Here is a 22,940-nt window from a genome sequence, read left to right as displayed (position 1 = left end):
TACGGCACACGCCACCCACACGAGTCCCATCCGACACCAATTTTCTTGGAGTCCGTGCTACAGCCATCTCTTCTCCCTCCTGTTTTCTCAGCCATCACGCGGTAGGCGGGGTGGGGGTTTGCCGACAGTCGGTTTGCTCAACTGCGGTCCCACTTGTAAGTGAAAATGCAACACCGCACGCATTCCTGCTTGAGCGGCGTGCCGGACCAACCATGTGGGGGTGCGACACAAACACGGCAGGCTTTTCCTTTTGAACTCGTAACTTGTAAAATTCGGTTCTGCTCCATGGCACGACCGATAGATAGAAAATAACGATTTTGCCTAGAGTAATGAGAAGTTTGGTTCTGGCGCCGTTCATGCATGGAGTACGTACGAAAATTATGAATTTGATGCGAAAGGTAAGATAATTACTGTAGTATCATATACTACTACATGGATTTGACGAAAAGATAAAAATACATACGGATCCATCAACGTTCAACAACATCCTCACGCCCTAGTGCGCCGGGTCACCAACCGACGTGTGAGGAGCAGCGGCGTTGGCGGCGAGCTCAACGTGCTTCTGAACAGTGCCGTCCAAGGTTGCCCTACGCTCCAAGAAGGCCAGCGTCCTATCGTCCTCCTCTTGCATGTAGTAGTCCTTGTGGACGATTTGCGCGTAGACGTGGGTGAGTATGTCGATGGTGTCTTGCTGTGCCAGGCACTGCGCGGCGAGCGCGACCTCAAGGTGGACATTCTCCGGCGCGACGGCGGGCAGTCGCAGGGCCACTAGTGCGTCGAAGAGGTTGTTACCATAGTGGCCGTTGAGGATGGCGGGCATCGCAGAGCCTGGGCGCGTCGGCTGGAGGCTTACGTCAAAGTCGTCTGCAAGCTTCTTGACGACGGTGAACTTGTCGAGGAAACTGACGAGGACCTCGTTGAACAAGGAGACGAAGTTGTCGTCCAAGCGGCCCCTCGCCCTGGCGGCCTCAAGCAATACTACCTAGAGACGTTCCTCGGTGCCAGTGGACGTGGTAGTACTCCTAAATCCAGACGGTGGTGCTACTAGTACTATTAGTAGTACTACCAATGTAGTAGTAGGAGTACTAGCATTGTACTACCTGTTGGTCAAATTATTACGTGCAGCTCCTCACAGTGAAGTGACAAGACCCTGCACCGGAGATGACACCTGAGTATAGGCGCCGTGTTCGGCATACCATAGTCAGCCTCACCGTCTGCTGTCACTATCATCATGGCTGTAGAGCTAGCCTGCTTACAACTAGCCCTGTTCGACATAATTTCCCGTGCGTAGATGCCCGTGCATTGCATGGAACACCAAGATTGGGGGTGGACGGCTCCGGCAGCGGCCATCGCGCCAGATTTTTCCACGGCCTTCTACTCCTAGATTGTGAGAGACAAGGAGTTGTTTGTAAATAGGGAACAAGTGCGGGCATCTTTTTGCAAAAATGGAGAAGCTTGGTTTGTATGCGTCAGATCTAGATTCGACGGCTATTGGTGAAAGATGGGAGGCACAACATCATCACCAACTCAGGACCTGTTTGATTCGCAGGATTTTGAAAACGCAGGAATAGGACACGGCAATATTACAAGTTTCAAACTGATATTACAAATGTTAGGAGTAATGCTACACCTACGAAGAGGGAATTACTAGGAAGTTTACGTAAGAACTTTCATTACTTTAGGTGGATGCAACATTATCGTACAAACTAAAATCCACCACCCTGACAAGTCACTAATGGGCAAATAAGTTTTCGAGTCTCTGGCCACTTGATGTTTCAAAAACAAATTCAGCTTCTGCAGAGAAATGAGCTCCATCGTGTACCCGCGCGGGTGTGGCTGGGCACGAAGCGTGAGTACGTGCACGGTGCACCTATTCTCTTCTTGTATATGTACACCACCTACGTGGGGTTGTGTGAGAGAGATACAAACCTAGAGAGATATAGTGTGTGGGTTTTTGAGTGTTTTTTTTTGGGGGGGGGGTCAATCAAAAAATTTAACATATGCAATGTGTGTCAAATAGAGTCCTGGATATAACATATATATAGAGGGGGAGATCCATGAGAAGAGAGTGGAGGTATCATCGGCTTGAGGTGTCCATAGAATCGAAGAGAGGGATGATGTGTGTGTGTGTGCGCGTGCGTGCGATTGATAAAGAGTGCCATCGAATTTGTGTGTGGCCACGCCAAAGATATAGAGTGGCTGGCCTATTGGAACGTGAGATGGGACATGTGTAGTTTGTCTCTGTGGCATGGATACCTACCTGCAGCGCTCGACTATCGGTGTGTGGTGGGGGAAGAGGGAGGCCCAATTAACTATAGAGGTACAATGGCTGGTATATGTGTGGAGGAGGAGAGAGTCCTACCTCATGTATTAAGGAGATCGATCTGACTCATGTATTAAGGGAGATCGATCGGCATCCATGCATATGTGCAAGAGATGAATAAGGTTGGGAGAGAGACAGAGCTAGAGTGTTGGGGGGGGGGTGGTAGTGGAGTTGCTTCTAACAAATGGTGGGATAGGCTTGGTAGACAAACGGAGGGCACGCCCGCAATATCAATAAGAGAGGAGATGGTTGCTTGTTGTCTGTGCACGTGCGTGTGAGAGACGGGTCAGGAGGCATGCACGAATGATGAGGGGGGCAATGTGGTTGTGGTAAGCAGACGTAACTACATAGGAAGATCAACCACCCTTTGTAAGAGAAAGGAGAGACATAACTTGTGAGGTACGTCGATCGATGGGGGGGGGTAGTTAAAGTCGATCTAGGTATATGTTGGGAGATCGATTGGTATACATGCATGTGTGTGTTAGAAGCAAATGAAGCACGAGGAGAAGGATAGAGAGAGAGGGATGCATGTAGGAGGTGGTACGAGAGGCATACTATATCGAGGGGGAGGAGTGTGTGAGTACGAGAACGATGAAAAGAGTGGTGGGAGTGAGGCATGGACGGTGACAAGAAAAGAGGGGAAGCTTGTGTTTGTGCTAGGCACACCTGGCTAGAGAGGCATATCGATCGATGTGTGCCGTAAAGAAGGAGCTGGGGGGCCTACACACACCGTGGGTGAACGACCTAAAGTGAAAAGATGAATTTGCGCGATGGAGCTAGAGAATGTTGAGGGAGGGTGAGAGCGATGCGGGGGTGTGCATGCACAAGAGAAAGTTAGCGCTAGCTACAAAGATAAGAGGGTTGTGTGGGTGTAAAAGACGAATAGAGATCATATATACTTCATTATGAAAAGCGAATTTGGATATTTGAAGAATTTATCAGTGTTTCAAACCGACGGATGTGTGAATATATATAACGGTGATACACATGGTGTGGTTATGAACATGGTATACTACATTTAATATATTTTATCTCTACTCTTATAAAAACGGAGTTGTTGATGATGGTGTGCCTGCCATCCTGCATTATAGGCCGTCTGATTTATATCTGGCGGATAGCAAGGAAAGTATGATGGTTGAAGTTGGCAACAATCATGATTGTAGATTCTTATTGAAATAGAGAAACGAATTCAAATTTAGTTCGAATTGCAGCGGTAGTATAGACATTTGAAATGCACTAAAATGTTGGTATGAGTAGGTTACATGCATTATACAGCAAGCGAAAAAAATTAATCGGACATAACATGGATTCATACTCCCTCCTTCCATCTATATAGGGCGTAATGATATTTTTAAGACCGCCTGTGACTATTGACAAGATTAATAGTACATGACATGCACAATGTGAAAATTATATCATTGAAAGAACCTTTCACAGACGAATTTAACGGTGTGCTTTGTGTAAGTTGCATATCATATATCATTGCTCTAATATTTGGTCAAATTTAGCATTGAAAAACGCATTAGGCCCTATATAGATGGAAGGAGGGAGTAGCTTTGAATAGCATTTGTATAGTAAAACGGGGCAAGACTCTCTCTTTGTGTGGTGTAAATAGTTTTATTTTTTTCGTTTTCTTTTTGGTTGAGGGAAGTGCGAATTGATTTGGTATGTACAAGTACAATATTACTACACGTTAGGCTTGTCCCTAAAATTCAAGCCACGTCTTGTTATATCCCGAAAATTCAGATATCGTGCTCCCAAAACTAGCGCCTTCACAACCCGCGCCTTGCTATCCCGAAATTACAACGCGCGCACGAAAACTCCCTCCGGCTCCCAAATCCCAACACGCGAAATCCCCCTTCTAACCCTGAGTCGAAAGGGCCGCTAGTTCAAATCGGTGGGGGGTACTTTTGTAACACACCCTACATTTTGGACAAGTGTGTTCCTAAGTCATACTTCACCCCCTCCCATCGCCCCCTTTTCGCCATTCGAAATCCCAGGCCGCCATAACCTCTCCGCTCCAGCCGTGAAACCCCACCCTCCTTCGTCCGCCACGTCACCGCTGCCCAGCCGGAGCCTCTTCCCCGACAACGTCGTCCACCGCAACAGCTCGACGTCCCGCGTCCACCTCCCTGGATGAGGTCCGTCGTCCATCTCGCCATCCTGCCGGTTCAGCCACCCCGTCCTCCACCTCCAAGGAGCTGCTCCGACGATCGCCTCATCTATCGCGGTTGCTCCATCCCCACAGCACCGCCTTAACCTGCTCCACCGGAACTGCAGCATCCTCACCGACTCCTCGGACGAAGCCGAGGCCTACTCGGCGCCACCAAAGAGGTTGTACACTCATCGCATCGCACCTTCTTCTTAACTCGACCTCCCGGCGCCGACGGTGCTCCATCCCGCGGGCGACATCTCCACGGCGGCTCTCCCTCAGTGCGAGGCCCCTTCGGCGGCGGCGTCAACACCAGCCGGATCTGCTGCTGCTGCTCCGGCTCTTGCTCGATCGCTCTCTCGCCCAGCTCCTACTGTTGCTCTCCCCTCGCTCGTGCTACTACTCTGCTTCGATTAAGCCACACTTCAGTCGACTGAATCGACTTTTGGGTCAGTCGATTTTCAGGGGTTGGGGGGCTCGCCGGAGTTAAGGAAGAACCACCCGCAACGGGGAGGGGGGCTCGCCGGAGAGGTACCCCACTATCTATCTTAGGGTTTAGGGTGGGGGCGGGGGGCCTAGAGGGCTGGCCGGGGCGACGGTTGCGAGTTGTTTCGGGGCAGCGAGGCGGCGTTGGGGCCGGCGGTTCGGCCGGTGGTGGCTGGCGGCTCAGGGGGGTGCAGGTTGAAGATGAACTGCAGGCCCTCCCTAAACTACATGTCAAGTGCCTCTGTGCTACCATTGCGTTCAGTTTCGATAGTAGCATTCAGATTCCACAGTAAATTTCAGTTTCGACAGTTAAGTTCAGTGTCAACGGTTTTTACCTCATCTGTTGTAGTCAGGTGGTTTTTGGTGATGTTAATTTTACATCCATTTTACATCATCTATTGGAGATGCTATTAGAATCCCACTTGAGATTGACGATGTCTGTCTTGTGCTGCTTCAGCCTTGACGTCTTACGGCTCACCGGAGCTGCTCCAACGACAGAACGATCCATCACAACAGAGCAGTGCCCTGGATGCCGTCTACAGATTCCTCAGATCTTCCTCCACACCTCCGACAGCCACCTCTGCCTCAACTGCTTCAGCGGCCAACCCAATGATGCTGAGGTCGACACGGCTACGGCAAAGAGGTTGTACACTTGTTGCATCACTTATTACTATACATTCACGTCGATCCATTAGGGCTATTTTGGTTCAACGGAAAAACATCGATCCACTGGTTGTTACCATCACTCTAAATTTCTGCATGCTCTCCTTACATAATCTCACCATATTTTTTTCGTATGCATGCCAGATATTGTACACAGTCATGCTGAACATGTAGAGAAAAAGAGAAGAGTTTTGCGCGGCAATACAATGTCATGCAGACATCGCTCCATGGTGGGTTCAATGGCAAACCCTCCCCACCCCTCTCCAGATTGTAATCCAGAGGTAGATATCTGTTCTGAGGCGGACTCGGATGCCGCTGACCACTCCTATTTACCCCCAAGGTGTTTGCTCTACCTTGGCATGATGATGTTAGTCATATCATGCATATGTTGCCTTGCAGTGCCTACTTTTGACATCATATATGTCATCTGCTTAGTTTAGACATGTTCTGTAATGCCACCTGTTTAGTTTCTATATCATATATGGGAATTATGCAGTCTCATGTCTTTTAGCCAGCCATAATATATGTGAAATGTGCAATGCCATCCTGTTTAACCAGGCATCATATATTTGCATGATATCTTGCCCATCCTTTTCTTCATTACATTTCCATTTGTCGACAATGTTCGTACATTAAACTACTCTTCCTGTGAATCAGCCATTTGGGTGGGAGATGGAAAAATCTAGAGTGAAAACAAGGCCTTCAAAGCAGACAGTGCTACCTGTCGAAGCAGATCTCTTGTTGGGTCCCGATAGCTCCTGAGAGATGGATTCAGAGACAGATGACCAGTCATATTCCCCCACTGAGGTGTATGCTCTAACTTGGCACAGTTATACTGCTCATATCATGCATACGGTGTCTTGCATTGCATAGTTTAGACATCATATACACAATATTCAACACCATGTTCTTAGTTCAGACATCATATCGAATGCCCTCTGTTTAGCATATAAATCACATATGTGAATTAAATTATGCGATCCTGATTACTTAGATAACATGTAGGTGAATTATGTCATGTGATCCTGTTTAGTTATTCATCATATCTTTGAATTATGTTATGCTATGCTATCCAGTTTAGATAGACATCATATATGGGAAATTATGTCATGCTATCCATTTTAGTTAAACAATATACATGTCAACTATTTCATGCCCTCTTTTTTCCACACTATCTATTGCATCTGCCTCTCATACAATGTCTATACATTCAACTATGTTTCCTGTTTATCAGCCATTTGAATTGGAGCGGGTGATGCCAGTATCTAGCGGACTAAAAACACGGTCTTCAAATAAAACAGTGCTACCTCTTGGTGGAGATAGCACCCCGGTTGTACATGCACAAGAACCAGCCCTACCACACATAACCCAAACTCTCGCAGATTGTACCCCTACTACGACGGACAGAGAACCAGCTTCACCCAATCTAACCCCAACCCCAGCCGATAGTAACCCAGTTCCTGTTGACACAGCACCATCTCCACCACAGAGCTCCCAAACAAGAGCAGTTAGTAAGGCAGCTCCAGTGCCCAAAGGGCCAGTACTATCACGGCGAACCCCAACTCCACCAGTTAGTACACCTATGCCTGTGGAGGAAGCACAACCGGCTAGTCATAGTTTAGCATCTATCGCATTTGATGTTGTTAAATCGTATGTGCGTATCTTCCCATCTTGGAAATATTATACTGAAGATGAAGGAAAATGCCAGTTGCAGGTGTTTGTCCAGGAGTTATGTGCAAGTAATGTTATTCATGGCAATTACTTTGCTTCGTCCCATACATCCTACCTCCATGATGGTTATAATACAGCAAATTTTCCCATTTTTCTCTATAGAGAAGGACCGATTTGGAAACTCAGGATGAGGTAACCTGTGCTAATACCTCAGCTATGTTCAAGAATGCTTGGTGGCAGTATCGTAATTACCTGAAGAAAACGTACTTCACCGGCAAAGAAACTCATCAAATTCCCTTACGTTCTCCCGAGACACATTTACTGGACGATGACTGGGAACGCCTTGTTCTGCACTAGTCCCGAACCAAGAATGTGGTAAGGTCTATGAGCTCATTTTCTATTTTTAAGTATTATATTCTTGCGTCTTACTGTACTTTGTTCATGTAGAACAAGTGCCTAAACCTGAAGCACAACTGTTCTAATTTAAGATTCCATTGCTACCATAGGACATAGATATATGTTTGTTTGATGCTTTTATTATGTACTAGTACTTGGCAATAGAAGACTTGGTAGTTTAATCCTGTCCACCTTACTAATGAACTGGTTCACCGAAATGAGTTTCATATACTAGTACATGCTAAACTTGTTATGTGCCTGCTTATTTCTTCTTTTAGAATGCTGACAGAATATTGGGGAAGAGTACCTTATTAAGCAACGGTAAAGGAAGTAATGCAAATAAGCTTCAGGATAGTGACACATCATGTCTTGGTTTAGTGTTGGAGGTACTGGCCACTACCGCTTGCACAAGCTATTCAAACTCACTGTCTGAATCAGTTCAGTTTCTTGAGTCTCAACTACAAGCTGAAAGACATCGATCAGCTGTGCTGCGACAAGAAGCGGAAGGACTGCGGAAGTCCCTGGAGCATTCAGATGCATACTTTCTGGTGCAACAACAAGCGTTGGAGGATTTTAGCGCCAAACAGGACAAAGCTAATCAGCTTGCTAAGCTTATTGCTAGCATGGTGGATACCCAGGATAACGTTTCTTGAGCTCTTCTGAAGTTGTTTCAGTTATGCTCTTGTTTTGCTGCCGCATTTATTTGCACTGGTGGCCAATTTTGACGGCCAGTGTATATGATATGCTGCTTTGTTCCCTATATTTGCACTGGCGGCGAATTTTGATGCCCAGTGGATGTAATATGTGTGATAGCCGTGATAGCCTAGCGTTAGTTGCTTGCTTATTTATTTCCTTGTTGTCTTGTTTATTTGTTTGCTTGTAGTCATTGCAGTTCTTTTTCCGCGGTTAACTAGTGGCTGCAATAACCTATTTTTTAAAACTAGGCCACAATAACCATGGGCTAATATTTACTGTAGTGACACTGGGCCTCCTACGGGTCGTAGAAACTGTGGGCCTTCTATGGGCCGTAGAAACAATAGGCCTTCTACGGGCCGTAGAAACAATGGGCCTTGTACGGGCCGTATCATCAATGGGCCTTATACGAGCCGTATGATCGATTGGCCAAACATGGGCCAATAACAGGCCGCATTATGACCGTAAATGGGCTAGAGTTGGAATCGTCTGTTCATGGGCCGACCATAACAGGCCATCGTTAATAGGCTGTATTTGATGACGCTATGAAAACGGCCCAACGTATTAACGGACCACAAACGGGCCGACTGGAACCACGGGCTGAATTTGGCCCACAAGCAGAAAATGACAGTAATGGGCCGTAAGTAAACGAATGCTGGAAATGAGCCCAAGAATAAATGGGCTCTGAGAAGGTCGAAAGATAACATGGGCTGGAAACGGCCCAACGGAATAACGGGTCGTTAATGGGTATAAAGTGATACACTGTTCATTACGGGCCAGTTTCATCACGGGTCGTTAATGGAAAGTGATGCATTGTTCATTACGGGCCAGTTTCACCACGGGCTGTTAATAGGCCAAGAGTTACATAGGGCCTCATATGGGCCGAAAGACGTCATGGGCCATACATGGGCCAGAAGTGAAAACGGGCTGGAATCATATTGGATGGCCTAGATGACGCTACTGGGCCTAATTCGGATAGGGCGTAACGGGCCTTGGGTTAGCGGGCTGTAAATGGGCTATATGCGAACAGGCCGTTAACAGGCTTTACATGGGCTGGCCCGCCACCTTTTGACCAAGTCAAACGGGCCGGCCTTTTCACAGGAATGGGCCTCTGTTGGGCCATGCCACATGTCGACGTAACATAGGCGCCTATCTGGCCCACTGACGAGCTGACACGTGTTTCGCCCGGCCAATAAGAATTTTACACGTGGAAATTTCCCATTGGTCGGGGCTGTTAATGGGTTATCGGATTCAAAACCCGACCCGATAGCTTAACGGCGTTCCGTTACAGTGGATGCCACGTGTCGGTCACCCTTAACGAAAGCACTTCTGTGACGCGTGATTTATCGTCATGGAAGTGGACACTTCCGTGATGATAATTTTGGTAATGTCATGGAACACTTCTACGACAGCACAGGTATGCCTATCTTGATTCTGTCATAAATTTGTCATGGATGTACATGCATGACAAAAAAAGCGACCTACTGTGACAAACACATATCATCACGGAAGTGTATTTTTTATAGTGCTTGTAGTCGTTGCTGTTGACAAACCTGGTGAAACGGTCGCAAGGCTCTGTGGCCATGCAGCAATGGTAGATGAGGACATGATGGCGCACGCACAACTGGGTGACGACAACCTTCTGATCTATGTTGGGACGACCGACGCTGTACCGGAGGTCGATGCCGACCACCTTGTACTTGTCTCGAGCAAGCAACTGCTCAACGGTGTTGATGTGGTCGTCCACCACGGCTGGGTCGATGTTGTACACCACCGAGAGATCTATCTCCCTCGCATGGGTCTCCACTTTATGCTCGCCAAATTCCATTGGAGCGCCACTAAACATCCCCTCTCTATGTGTCATCATGGGTGTGCTTGTTGTGTTGTGGGGCGCGATCGAAAGGTTGAAGAGACTAAGGTTATAATGGCCGCGAGAATTAAAGGGGAAGCTGGACGGCCAGGAATATCGGCACGTCCTGACGGTAGTTCTAATTTGCAGCGCGTAACTCCATCGTGCCGCACGTAACGGCATCATGTGGCAACCCACGCGGTGCAACCACATGCATATGGGGCCCCCGACGTGATCATACGCATGCCCAACCACTGGCAGAGCGCGCGCGAAGGGACGCAAGCAGAGCGCTCCGCGGTCGCCTCAACGGTGAGCAACCATATATATTAGTAGAATGCACATGCGTTGCTACGGGCTACAATACATATAGATGAATTAGACAAATGGTTAAGCTTGTCTTCAAGGTCGAAACTTATTTGTCCCTCATACATCCGGACGTGTTTGGATATCGAACAGGCACACAACAGGCTCCCCAAAATTCAATCATCAGGACAATGCGGGTGCCCCAAATCCAGCTCATATATGAGGAACAAATGTGATTGTCCTGACAATCCGCGATGTTATCTCCAACACATGGTCCCAACACAAAAACCACACCCCACGACGCACCCCTTCCCTTTTTCGGCCGGACACTTCCCTTCCTACTCGGTTTTCCTCCGTAGCCGGACATTTCTAGCAAGAAGCCCATGTGTTGCAATGGGGCATGCATATTCAAATGGTTCAACATAATAGCTAATTGTCCATGTGCCGCAACAAGCCTGGTGGGTGAACAGTAACCCCCCTTCTCTCTTTATCCATTAAAGTGGAGTATGACATTGCCATGCTACATCCGTTCTTTAAATGTACACATCAATAGACCGGCACTCACAGTAATTTCTACTCACACTAATTCATTAATCTAGCCCCTTGCAGTTGAATGATGTACGTTCTTTCATTTTTCACAAGCGTAGTTATAAAGTTAAGCCAATTCATTCTGTTAAGATTAAAGTATAATTTGTAATTAAGGGAAATCTCCCCTTGCCCATCGAACGAGCGGTTGCTCCCGCACGGACGCTTGTGTCCGTTGCAACCGTCGCCTCTCTCCCGTCCTTCTGGAACCGATGCATCTCTTCGCGATCGTCGCATCTCTCCAGGGGATATATATACTCTCTGTAACCATCGATCAAGAGAATCAATTACTTTCGATTCAAAACACATTATCACGCACATAGAACAGCCAGCGAGAGCGAAAGGCAACAGAGAAAGGAGAAGAGAGGAAGCACTCGCCGCCGGTGAGATGACAGGACTCGTCTCCTTCTTCCTCCATCTGATCTGCGAGGACGGTCGCCGCTACCGCCTCATTGCCCTTCGCCACCATGGAGTTGGTGGCCACCGCCGTTTCCGTCGCCGGATGCAAGCCATCCGTCGATTCGGCCGCAGCGCCGCTGGACGTGGCGCTCCTGGCCACCACTGCGCTGCTGGACGTGGTGCTCCTGGCCGCCACCGTGCTGCTGGACGCCCCCCCCCCCCCCCGCGGTGCTCCCCTCGCTCCTGGACGCAACCACAATGGTGCTCCCTGCGCCCGTGGCCAGGCGACCATGGGGTTCGACCCCTGGCTAGTGGCCGGCCCGAGGGCCTCCATGGTGCACAGGGCTGCAGCCGCGCCTGCACCGCCCCCTGGATCTCCGCCTCCACCACCTCCTCCGCCGGCCGCCTGGCTCGCGCCGTCGATGCCAACACCCGCCTCCGAGGCTGCTGGCCCACCCGGATACTACCCTGTGCCGATGCGCGCCGTCGTGAACGAGGAGGAGGCGCTCGCCTTCGTCTCCGCACCGGCCGGTGCCTCCGGACTTGTCCGCCTTGGAGTCGGCATGGAAGGCGCCGCCGTCGCCGGCACGCCTCAACAGGAGACAGCCGCGGGCTCGAGCAGCCGCGTGGAGCGGCGCTTCGGCCGCCTCTTCAGGCGCGCCGCCACAGCCCTCAACCGCCGCCCCGGCCGTCGCCCAGGCTCATGGGCTACGGCGAATCTCGGCTTCACTGCTACTCCACTACGCCAGGCCTCCACCGTCGTCGTCTCCTCTTTAGATGAAGAGGCCTCGTCGGTGTCACGTCGCTGACACCTGAAGATGCGAGGGGAGGCATCGGCGCTCGCCCCGGTCGCCGGCGTCTGGGCTCCCTGCTCCTTGCGAGCGCAGGTGGTGGTGGGGATCGAGCGTGGTGCAGGTCCTTATCCGTAACCGCCCCACCTCTCGCCTCCTCTTATGCGGTGTGGGTGGCTGCAGGCTGGCCTCGGTCGACGGTGGCAGGCCCAGGCCCAGGCGATCGACCTGCTCTCTTCAAGTTTTTTAATCTCTGTTTTTTATTAGTCTAGTACTAATTATTGTATATGGTGTAGTTTTAGACTCTGCTTAGTACTGTTTAGTACCTAGTTTGACTGCTACTTACATACTAGTCCAGTTCTAGATTAAATCTAACTAGGACTTGTGTAATTATTAGTGTGTTTATGTTATGTAATGGATTGATAATATAAATAAAGTACCGGATTTCATCTGGGAAGAATGACATGTTCCATGTGTTTACCACATCTCATTTTATCGAACATGTCTTTGCGATTGAGGTCTTCTCTCGCATATCAAACTTGCAAATTTTTTGATGTTTCTCCCTCATCTTATTTGGAATCACAAGGTAATGAGTTGTGATCTACTGCTCATTTGCAGAATATCCTCTCTTACTATGAGGTCTACGCTTTGTCATTCTCGACAAATGATTACCTCCAACGTGCATTCCTTATATCTGAATTGTAGCATACCCAAGGTAATGGCGATGTAGCCTATTACTGTGAGATCTATGTGATCTTCAAAGTGTTATGTTCACACAATTGAGGTTGAGAATTTTTCAAGTTTAGACTTGAGTATCAATTTTTGCATTCTTATTACACAACCATGATGGTTTTTAATTTACCACCCGTAAATTAATTATCTCTGGTTTCCCATGTAGGCAAAGATGACTACCAAAGAGTTTGAGGAGCTTGCCCTCAATGGCCACAACTACCCTACATGGGCTATGGACATCAATATCAGTCTTGCGTCCTGTGGGATAGCGCATGCAATTCAACCCCCGAAGACTCCTCTCCCGGCTGGGGCCACGCCGCTGACAGAACAGCAGAACTATCCTGCCTTATTCATCATAAGGCACCATATTCATCCAGATCTCAAGTCTGAGTATTTACAGGAGGAATCTCCTAGTACTCTGTTTCTGGCCCTCAAAACGAGGTATGAATAGCAGAAGGCAGTAGTCCTGCCAGAAGCACTCCATGATTGGGCTCATCTCTGTCTTCAGGATTTCAAGTCCATCGGTGAGTACAATCATGTTGTTCATAAGATATGTTCCAAACTGCGCTTTTGTGAGAAGAAAACTACTGAGGGGGAGAAGATAGAGAAAACTTTGTCTACTATGCTCCCTTCAGATAGGATCCTCCAACAGCAATACCATGCTCGTAACTACACTGTCTATTCCGAGCTTATTCACATGTTACTTCAGGCTGAAAAGCATGATGAGCTACTCGCTAAGAATGGCTCTCAGCGCCCAATTGGGGCACAACCTTTACCTGAAGTTCATCTGAATGTTGCAAATAGACAAAAGTTTAATGTTACCTCTCGAGGTAAACAATCCAATTCCGAGCATAAGCGAAAGCGCAATGGGAACAGGAGATCTAGATACCCAGGCAAGGGAAAAGGCACTTCAAAGCCCAGGTTTGATAAATCTAAGCTTTGCAACAAGTGTGGATGCTCCACGCATTCTACTGAAAAGTGCACAATGCCCAAGCATCTGGTTATGATGTACCAGCAATCTCAGGGACGCAAAGCACCTCAAGGGAAAAGGTTTGAAGCCAACTTCAACCTTCATCCAGATAGCGCAAAAGGAGCTGGTGGTTCGCACGATGTTCCTCCTGGACTGAGCAATGCCGTGGTTCCTTATCTTCCTGAGGCTATTTCTGAAATGTAGAACACGTTGATTGAGTACACTGCAAACAACGTGTTTGGTGACTTCGACTAGTCCCTCAATCTCCTTAGTGATCTACTTACTTATGTCCATTTGTGATGATTGTAATAAGAACATAGGTTTGTTTTTGTCTTTATATTGTATTGTATCAGCACATTTGATATAATAAAGATTGTATTCTATATATTACTATGAGGTTTTCTTATTGAAAATTCTTTGTTTTATATAGTTTTCTACGGGGACAATCCGATGAAAGAGGAATTATGCCTTGTGGACAGTGATGCCACAATCTCCATACTGAGGGAGATGAAATATTTCCAAACTCTGAAAAAGACAAATGGAGATATTCTAACTATCGCTGGACGCGATACTGTGATTGTTGGTACTGGACGTGCCATATTCACCCTCCCAAGTGGTACATATGTGACAATTGAGGATGCTTTACTGTATCCCGATTCTACACGTACCCTGATCAGTTATCGAGATATCCATAAAAATGGTTTTCATATTGAAACCCATGAAGACAACAAAGAGGAGTATCTACTCTTTACTAAAGATGATGGATATGGCAAAAAGGTACAAGAGAAAATTCCTTCTCTATTGTCTGGTTTGTACTATACGTACATCAAACCCGTGGAACATGTTGCATACAAAGTAATTTTTTAGAATGTTAACGCATTCCAAACCTGGCATGATCGTCTAGGCCATCCTGGAATATGGATGATGAGAAAAATTACTAGCAATTCCATTGGTCATAATTTGCTTGAGTCAAAATTTCATCAATCTTCTGATTTTGTGTGCACATCTTGTGCCACGGGAAAGCTAATTTTGAGGCCCTCACACCTCAAAATACAAGCTGAACCACTCCAGTTCCTTGAAGGTATTCAAGGAGACATTTGTGGTCCCGTTCAGCCATTATCTAGACCTTTCTGGTATTTCATGGTTCTGATTGACGCATCTACACGATGGTCACATATGTGTCTTCTATCCACACGAAACCATGCATTTGCCAAGATAATGAGGCAAGTCATTAAGTTGCAAGCCCATTATCCTGCAAGTCGAATTAAATCAATTCAGATAGACAATGCTGCAGAATTCTCCTCACGTGCTTTCAATGATTATTGCATGGCTTTGGGGATTGAAGTTCAGCACTCTGTTCCATATGTCCATACACAAAATGGTTTGGCTGAAGCACTGATTAAGAGGATCAAACTCATTGCAAGACCTTTGTTGACGAATTGCAACTTGCCAATCTCTTGTTGGGGTCACACTGTTTTACATGTTGCTGACTTGATACAATTGAGGCCAACTGCATATCACAGTTCTTCCCCTCTGGAATTGGTACGTGGAAATCCTCCAAGCATTTCCCATCTGCGTAAGTTCGGATGTGCTGCATACATCCCGATCTCACCACCATAGCGGACATCTATGGGCCCACATAGGAAGTTGGGGATCTATGTGGGGTATAAATCGCCGTCGATTATCAAGTACCTGGAACCCCTGACTCGGGATCTGTTCACAGCCCGTCACGCTGATTGCATATTTAATGAGGAACATTTTCCGGCATTAGGGGGAGATTTCAAGTACCAGAAAGAATGCCCGGAAATTGATTGGAATGCTCATGCCATTTCATCCTCTGATCCACGTACCCAAGAGACCGAACTTAAAGTTCGGAAGATCATTAATTTGCAACATCTTGCAAATAATCTGCCAGATTCATTTACTGATTTGAAAGGCGTTACAAAATCCTTAAACCCGGCCAGAAATGCGCCAGAAAGAGTGGAGGTACCAATAAAAACCACTCAACTCCCTATTCCTAAAAAGAGGGGGAGTAGTACGACCTCTGACCCGGAGCATGCTTCTAGCAAGCAGCAAAGTAAATCGAGGAGAAAAACCTCGGAGTCATTAAATGCAGGTCAACTCAACGTTGACAAACACCTGATGGGTAGTATACACCCAGTGGAAGGGCAACCTCCACAACCCAGTTTCAGTGTGCACAAACTGACTGGGACATCGGAACACCCAGACTCGATCGTATTGGGAAATCACGAAGAGTCACTGGGGGTGCAGGAAATTTCCATCAACTATGTTGATTCTAGAGAATCATTTGACCGTAAGACTACGACTGTCGACATATATTTTGCTGAAAAGATTGCAGATACCCTTCTCACTGATCATGATCCAAGGTCTATCGTTGAGTGCCAAAAGCGCTCTGACTGGCCTAAATGGAAGGATACAATCCAAGCAGAAATTGCCTCGCTTAACAAAAGAAAGGTATTCACTAAAGCAATACCTACACCTCCCAGTGTTTCCCTATCGGATTCAAATGGATTTTTCTCCGGAAACGGAATGAGAACAATGAGGTGGTGAGATATAAAGCAAGGCTCGTAGCACAAGGTTTCACGCAGAAACCCGACATTGATTTCACTGAAACATATTCTACAGTAATGAGTGCAACCACTTTCCGATATCTTATATCTTTGGCAGTACAAAATCGTCTATCTATGCAGTTGATGGACGTCGTGACCGCATATCTCTACGGGTCACTAGATTTGGACATATATATGAAGGTTCCTGATGGAATCTCTGTCCCGAATAAAAATGCGAAACGCAACATGTATTGTGTAAAACTGAATAAGTCACTATATGGCTTAAGGCAGTCGGGACGGATGTGGTACAACCGACTCGGTGAGTTCCTTCTTCAGAAAGGTTACTCCAATAGTGATGATTGCCCATGTGTTTTCATCAAGAAGTCCTCTACAGGATTTTGCATCATCTCTGTGTATGTTGATGATCTCAACATCATGGCAGCACACCAGACATTGATGAAGCACGCAATCACCTAAAGATGGAATTTGAGATGAAGGATTTGGGTAAAACCAAATTTTTCTTAGGTATTCAACTTGAGCACCTTCCCTCAGGAATCATGGTACACCAATCTGCCTATATCCAGAAAATATTGGAGAAATTCAATATGGACAAATCCTATCCATCTAAAACTCCCATGGTGGTTCGATCTCTAGACGTAGAGAAAGATCCGTTCAGACCAAGGGATGATGGAGAAAAGGTGTTGGGACCTGAAGTTCCATACCTTAGTGCTGTTGGAGCGCTTATGTATCTTGCAAATTGCACAAGACCTGATATTGCATTTGTAGTGAATCTACTTGCTAGACATAGCGCAGCTCCCACCAAATGTCATTGGTCTGGAGTGAAGAATATCTTTCGATATCTCCAAGGCACAAAAGATCTTGGCCTATTTTTCCAGTTCCAGACAAATCAGGACTCTGATGTGATTGGATATGCAGATGCCGGCTATTTGTCTGATCCCCATAATGCCAGATCTCAGGCCGACTTCGTGTTCCTACATGGTGGTACTGCTATATCATGGAAGTCTTCGAAACAGACTCTGGTGGCAACATCTACCAATCATTCTGAAATAATTTCGTTATTTGAAGCAACATGCGAATGTGTATGGCTTCGCAGAATGATAAACCACATACAACAGTCATGTGCAATGGGTTCGATAAAATCACCTACCATTATCTATGAAGATAATGCGGCCTGTGTTGCGCAGATGCAAACATGATACATCAAGAATAATATCGCCAAGCATATTTCTCCTAAATGGTTTTTCCCCATAATCTTCAGAAAAGCGGGGAAATAAGCATTCTGCAAGTCAAATCATGCGACAAGCTTGCTGATTTATTTACCAAGTCTCTACCAAATTCTACGTTCCAGAAATGTGTTCATGGAATTGGTATGCAAAAACTTAGAGACTTACAGGTTTCAGTGAGAGTGTTAAGATTAAAGTATAATCTATAATTAAGGGAAATCTCCCCTTGCCCATCGAACGAGCGGTTGCTCCCGCATGGACGCCTGTGTCCGTTGCAACCGTCGCCTCTCTCCTGTTCTTCTCGAACCGATGCATCTCTTCGCGATCGTCGCATCTCTCCAGGGGATATATATACTCTCTGTACCCATCGATCAAGAGAATCAATTACTTTCGATTCAAAACACATTCCTCTGTGTTAAATTCCATTACGATGCACATCCACAATCTTCTCACGTCAAAACATATTAGATTAGTACAAATGCTTACACGCCATAATTATAAGTTACTACAACCACACGTTAAAATATTGAATATCCCTCATTGTACACATTTTCCTTATAGGACATTCACATCCCTTATTTCAATTATTTTGAGAAATCGCTCTTTAATCTTAAGCAGAAACAGCTTTGTTTCTGCTCCCCCAGTTCCTAAATACAAGTATTTTTCAAGATTTCAATAAGGAACTACATATAAAGCAAAATGAGTGAATCTACACTCTAAAATACATCTATATACATCCTTATGTAGTTTGTATTTAAATCTTTAAAAAGACTTAAATTTAGGAACAGAGGTAGTAGCTTAGTGTGGGTGTCGTCCCATGGATTGGCCGCCTGTACTCAACAAAAACCAACATTTGCCAACCGAATCCACTATGCTTCGATTTTGCTGAATGGTATAATTTCATGGTATTAGTTTAATCTAACTCCTGAAAAGAACGATTCCTAATCATGTAGTTCGGCTTCTAGCTCACAGAACTTGGACGCCATTTATAAAAAAACCTGGACTATTGTGTTTGTTCTTATGAAAAAAACATAGCACCATATGCAACCCTTGACAAAGGCATTATTTCCTTCTTCATCTCACAAAATGAACACTCACAGGGAAGCACAGATGAAAAAGGAAAATCCTTTTACACACAATATGACCAGGCTTCGATCATACGCTCACATCATAATTTCAAAACTAAAAGTACGTTAATATAAACAATCAATCTACTGACGTCTCCTTATTGCACTTTTTGCATCCCACTCATCATACCTACTATATTCCTCAATTTCAGTTCCTAAACGTTAATATATGTTTGGATTACCAGTAACACCTAACAGGGGCCACTCATCCGGCACCAACTTCAGTATCTTGCGGGTCAGCAGAGACGGAACAATCATTCGGCAAATGGATGATACTGCTCTTTTCTGTAGCTTACAAGATACCTAAATTAAAGAACTGCAAGTTTCTTATACCACTTTGAAGTTAAATCAACACAACTTGCTCCATTAATAGGAAAATTCCCAGTTGTAACCGAAGAAGTAGAAACAAAAATAAGTACTTACTTCCGCGATATATTTTAACAGATCACTTATGTCATTAGCTATGTTTAGCTTTTAACTTCACACATAAAGAGTAGGATAAGCGGCCCTCAACTGTATAAGATCATAGGCTATACAATTAGGTAATAAAGGAGCAAGTCCATAAATTTATCCATCCATAAATGTTTCCAAATTTTACCCAAATTAGGAGCATTTTCTAAGATTGGTACTACTCCTAAGGTAAACGAGAAGAGTGATGGCAAAATAAGCAACACAGTAGGTGTACATCTAGAACAACAGTTCTTTGATCAGGAGCGATAGACTCAGAGTTTGTCACGAGGCTGTTGATGGGCTACGCGTTCGACTCCTCATTGAGATTCTCCTTCACTGAATCTGAGTAAAGTTAGATAGAAATCATTTTAGATGTGGTCAAAAACACACTTCACCACACATGTAGCAAGTCACTCATCTACATAGAAATCAATTTAGATGTGGCCGGAACTCAAAACTTGTATAGAGATTTGCAAACCTGTCATTCAAGAAACCAAGAAACGATTCGAATTGGTATCCTAGAAACACATATGTTCATCAAGAATGGACTGTAAGAGCAATTGTGTCTTGTGATAACTCATTTTTATTTCTAATTAAAGAAGCTTGCATGAGTAAACTGTAAATAAGGTAGAACATCCAAACTGTCTTGTGCTCATTGTACACGATACACGACATCACAGTACCTGTACGGTTCTATTTCTACCTCTACTTGAACTTCATATGCTGCAAGAATACGTCAGTTATTGAAGTATCGATTTATCCAAGAACAAACAGAGTAGTGACCATACTGCAGCTTTGTGAGAAATCAAATTAGTTATGAATGTCATATTACCAGTATTTATTTGGTAAAATGGTATATTTCAGTTCATTGATCTACGTAATTTAAGGCCTTGAAATTTTATATGACTCGCGATAAACTTACCACAACCTGCACCTTGTACAGTTGCAGTTGAAACAAAAGCATGCTTAATGGATGAACTTCCTTATAATAAGTTAACAAATTATCACCACGGGAACCAACAATACTCTTTGTTCCCCTTCAATTTCCATATAAGTGCACATCAAGCTTGAAAAAACTTAAGTCCAATTTCATCCAAATACATCGTCTTGGGTAAAGTAATTAGTTACTACTTTGCTGTGTACGATGAAAGAAAATGAATCACATAACCAAAAGGAAGATTTTTAGGCCTGTGAACAAATATCTACCTAAATCGAAAGTAGGCCAGAAGCAAACCTTGAATATTTCAGCAATCCTAAAGTCTAAAAGAAATAATGCAGAATAAACATGGATACCAGTATAGCTTTTGCAAAATAAAGATAGTATTGAATTCACACTCTATAGAACCAGTTAGAAGTTGTACCTCCACATCACAGTAAAAAGTAGCGGTGCTTTCACAATGGCGCATCGACAATAGCCTTCGCCTCTTTGCCTTGGCGGAAGTGAGGAAATCAGGAATGTGTGTCCAAATATGGCAATTGTCCCTAAGTAACATGATCAAGTAAAGAAAATTTAAACACAGTATCACGTAAGTTTAGGAACCATCTACCATTCATTAATAATCACATTGCATGTCATCATAGAACATTTTCTCTTTTCAGAAGCGACTGCTCGGCACAAGGCCTATCACACCATTTTTTTTGTTTTGAGAAATCAAAAGTGTTATTTTTTGTTGCTCAATCGTAATCTTTTCACAACAGCAAGAAACTACTGGATGCCCGGAACATGATCCTCAACCGGCAATATCGCAACCTCAAGCAAGGTGATCTCCCCGTGGCCGAATATGCGCGCCGCACGAAGCTCCTCACCGATGGCCTCGCCGACATCGACCACGCCGTCACTGAGATCGACCTCACCACTCAGTTTCTCCACGGCCTCGACAAGCGCCTCGACACCATCCGCGTCGTCCTCGGTGACCAGGGCCTCTCGTTCGACACCGTCCTCTCACGGATGGTTCTGGCCGAGAAATCTCAAGCGCAGCGCGCCGCCGAAGAGGGCGCTTCGGCCTTCGCTCTTCCTGGCGGTAACCGCGGCCCGGCCAGCGGCTCTGGCTCCGGCTCGCGCGGCTCCGGCGATCGTGCCCCGAGCGGCTCCTCCTCCGACCGGCCTCCCTCCGACCACGCCCCGGCCCCTCCCGCGCAGCCGCACTCTGATCGCGGCCGCGGCCGTGGCCGTGGACGTGGTGACTACTCTGCGCGCGGTCACCAGGCGTCCCTGCCGGCGCCCTTCACCGGGTACTTCGCCCCGTATGGCATGGCCCTCCCGTCCCCGCGCCCCGGTTGGGTTCCTCCCAACACCGCCGGCGTCCTCGGGCCTCGTCCGGGTGCCCATGCTCAGGCCTACCACATGTACCCGCCGACGCCTCCATCGCCGTACTACCCACCTCAACAGCTATCATGGGAGCACCACGCCATGCTGAACGCCGCCTACAGCAACTCCGGCTTCCCCCACAACCCCGCCCCTGAGTGGTACATGGACAGTGGCGCTTCCTCGCACGTGATCGGCACCCAAGGTACCCTGACCATGTCTCGTTCTTCATTAAAGCATGTTCCTTCTTCTATTCTTGTCGGCAATGGGCAACAGCTTCCCGTCATCGCCACTGGAGCCACCACCCTCGCCCCTCATGATTTTCGCCTCACTGACATCCTTATTTCTCCTACTATCGTCACTAGCCTTATTTCCGTTCGCAAATTCACTACTGACAACTCATGTTCTGTTGAATTTTTCCCCTGTGGTTTTCTTGTGAAGGATCTACGCACTCAGAGAGTTCTCATGATCTCCGCTAGCACCGGCGATCTCTACCCCTTCACCGGCACCACTCCATCCAGGGCGTCGGCCTTCCTCACCACTTTATCGGATGTGTGGCATCGCCGCCTTGGTCACCCCGGCGCTCATAGTTTTCCCTCCCTCCCTCATGATTTTCTCGCTGGTTGTAATAAAGAGCCACACACCCCATGTAGCGCTTGTCAATTAGGTCGCCAGCCACGCCTTCCCTTTCCTTCATCCACTAGCAGAACTTTTTCTCCTTTCGATTTAATTCATTGTGATCTATGGGCGTCACCTGTTGTAAGCTTTTCGGGTTATCAATATTATCTTGTGGTGTTGGATGATTACACACACTACTCATGGACTTTTCCACTCCGCAACAAATCCGACACCTCCACCGTCCTCCAGCGCTTCTTTGCTTTCGTGCAAACCCAATTTCATGTGCTCATCAAAAGCATGCAATGCGATAATGGTGGTGAATTCATCAACACCTCTCTCCGTTCTTTCTTCTCCTCCCATGGCATCGCCTACCACTTCTCCTGCCCCCATACCTCTCCCCAAAATGGCAAGGCCAAGCGCCTCATTCGCACGACGAACGACATCATCCGCACGCTACTCATGCAAGCCAATCTCACCCCTCCATTTTGGGTAGAAGCCCTCCACACGGCCACCTACTTGCTCACCCGGCGCCCTTCTCGTGCCATTGCTTCTCACACTCCCTTCTTTCTTCTCCACGGCGTCCACCCGTCCTACGATCATCTCCGTGTTTTTG

The 22,940-nt window shown here is 46.4% G+C and overlaps 1 protein-coding gene and 1 pseudogene across 1 annotated transcript; both read left to right on the top strand.

Annotated features, from left to right (window-relative positions):
* The first annotated feature begins 11,588 nt into the window (after positions 1 to 11,588).
* Positions 11,589 to 12,329, top strand: LOC147970991 (uncharacterized). The gene has a single exon (XM_087523768.1). The coding sequence runs from the start codon at positions 11,589 to 11,591 to the stop codon at positions 12,327 to 12,329; it is 741 nt and encodes a 246-aa protein (XP_087379894.1).
* Positions 12,330 to 13,215: 886 nt separating this feature from the next.
* On the top strand, positions 13,216 to 14,268 carry LOC147970990 (uncharacterized; annotated as a pseudogene).
* Positions 14,269 to 22,940: the final 8,672 nt, after the last annotated feature.

This window comes from Triticum urartu, chromosome 5A (genome assembly GCF_056163025.1).
Source record: "Triticum urartu cultivar PI428250 chromosome 5A, HENAU_Tu73, whole genome shotgun sequence".
NCBI classification, from domain to species: Eukaryota; Viridiplantae; Streptophyta; class Magnoliopsida; order Poales; family Poaceae; genus Triticum; species Triticum urartu.
Note: the sequence above shows the minus strand (reverse complement) of the source record. Positions and strands in the feature narration are given on the sequence as shown.

Coding starts and splice junctions, on each gene's coding strand:
- LOC147970991 (XM_087523768.1), top strand. CDS start 11,589: ATGGAGTTGGTGGCCACCGCCGTTTCCGTCGCCGGATGCAAGCCATCC.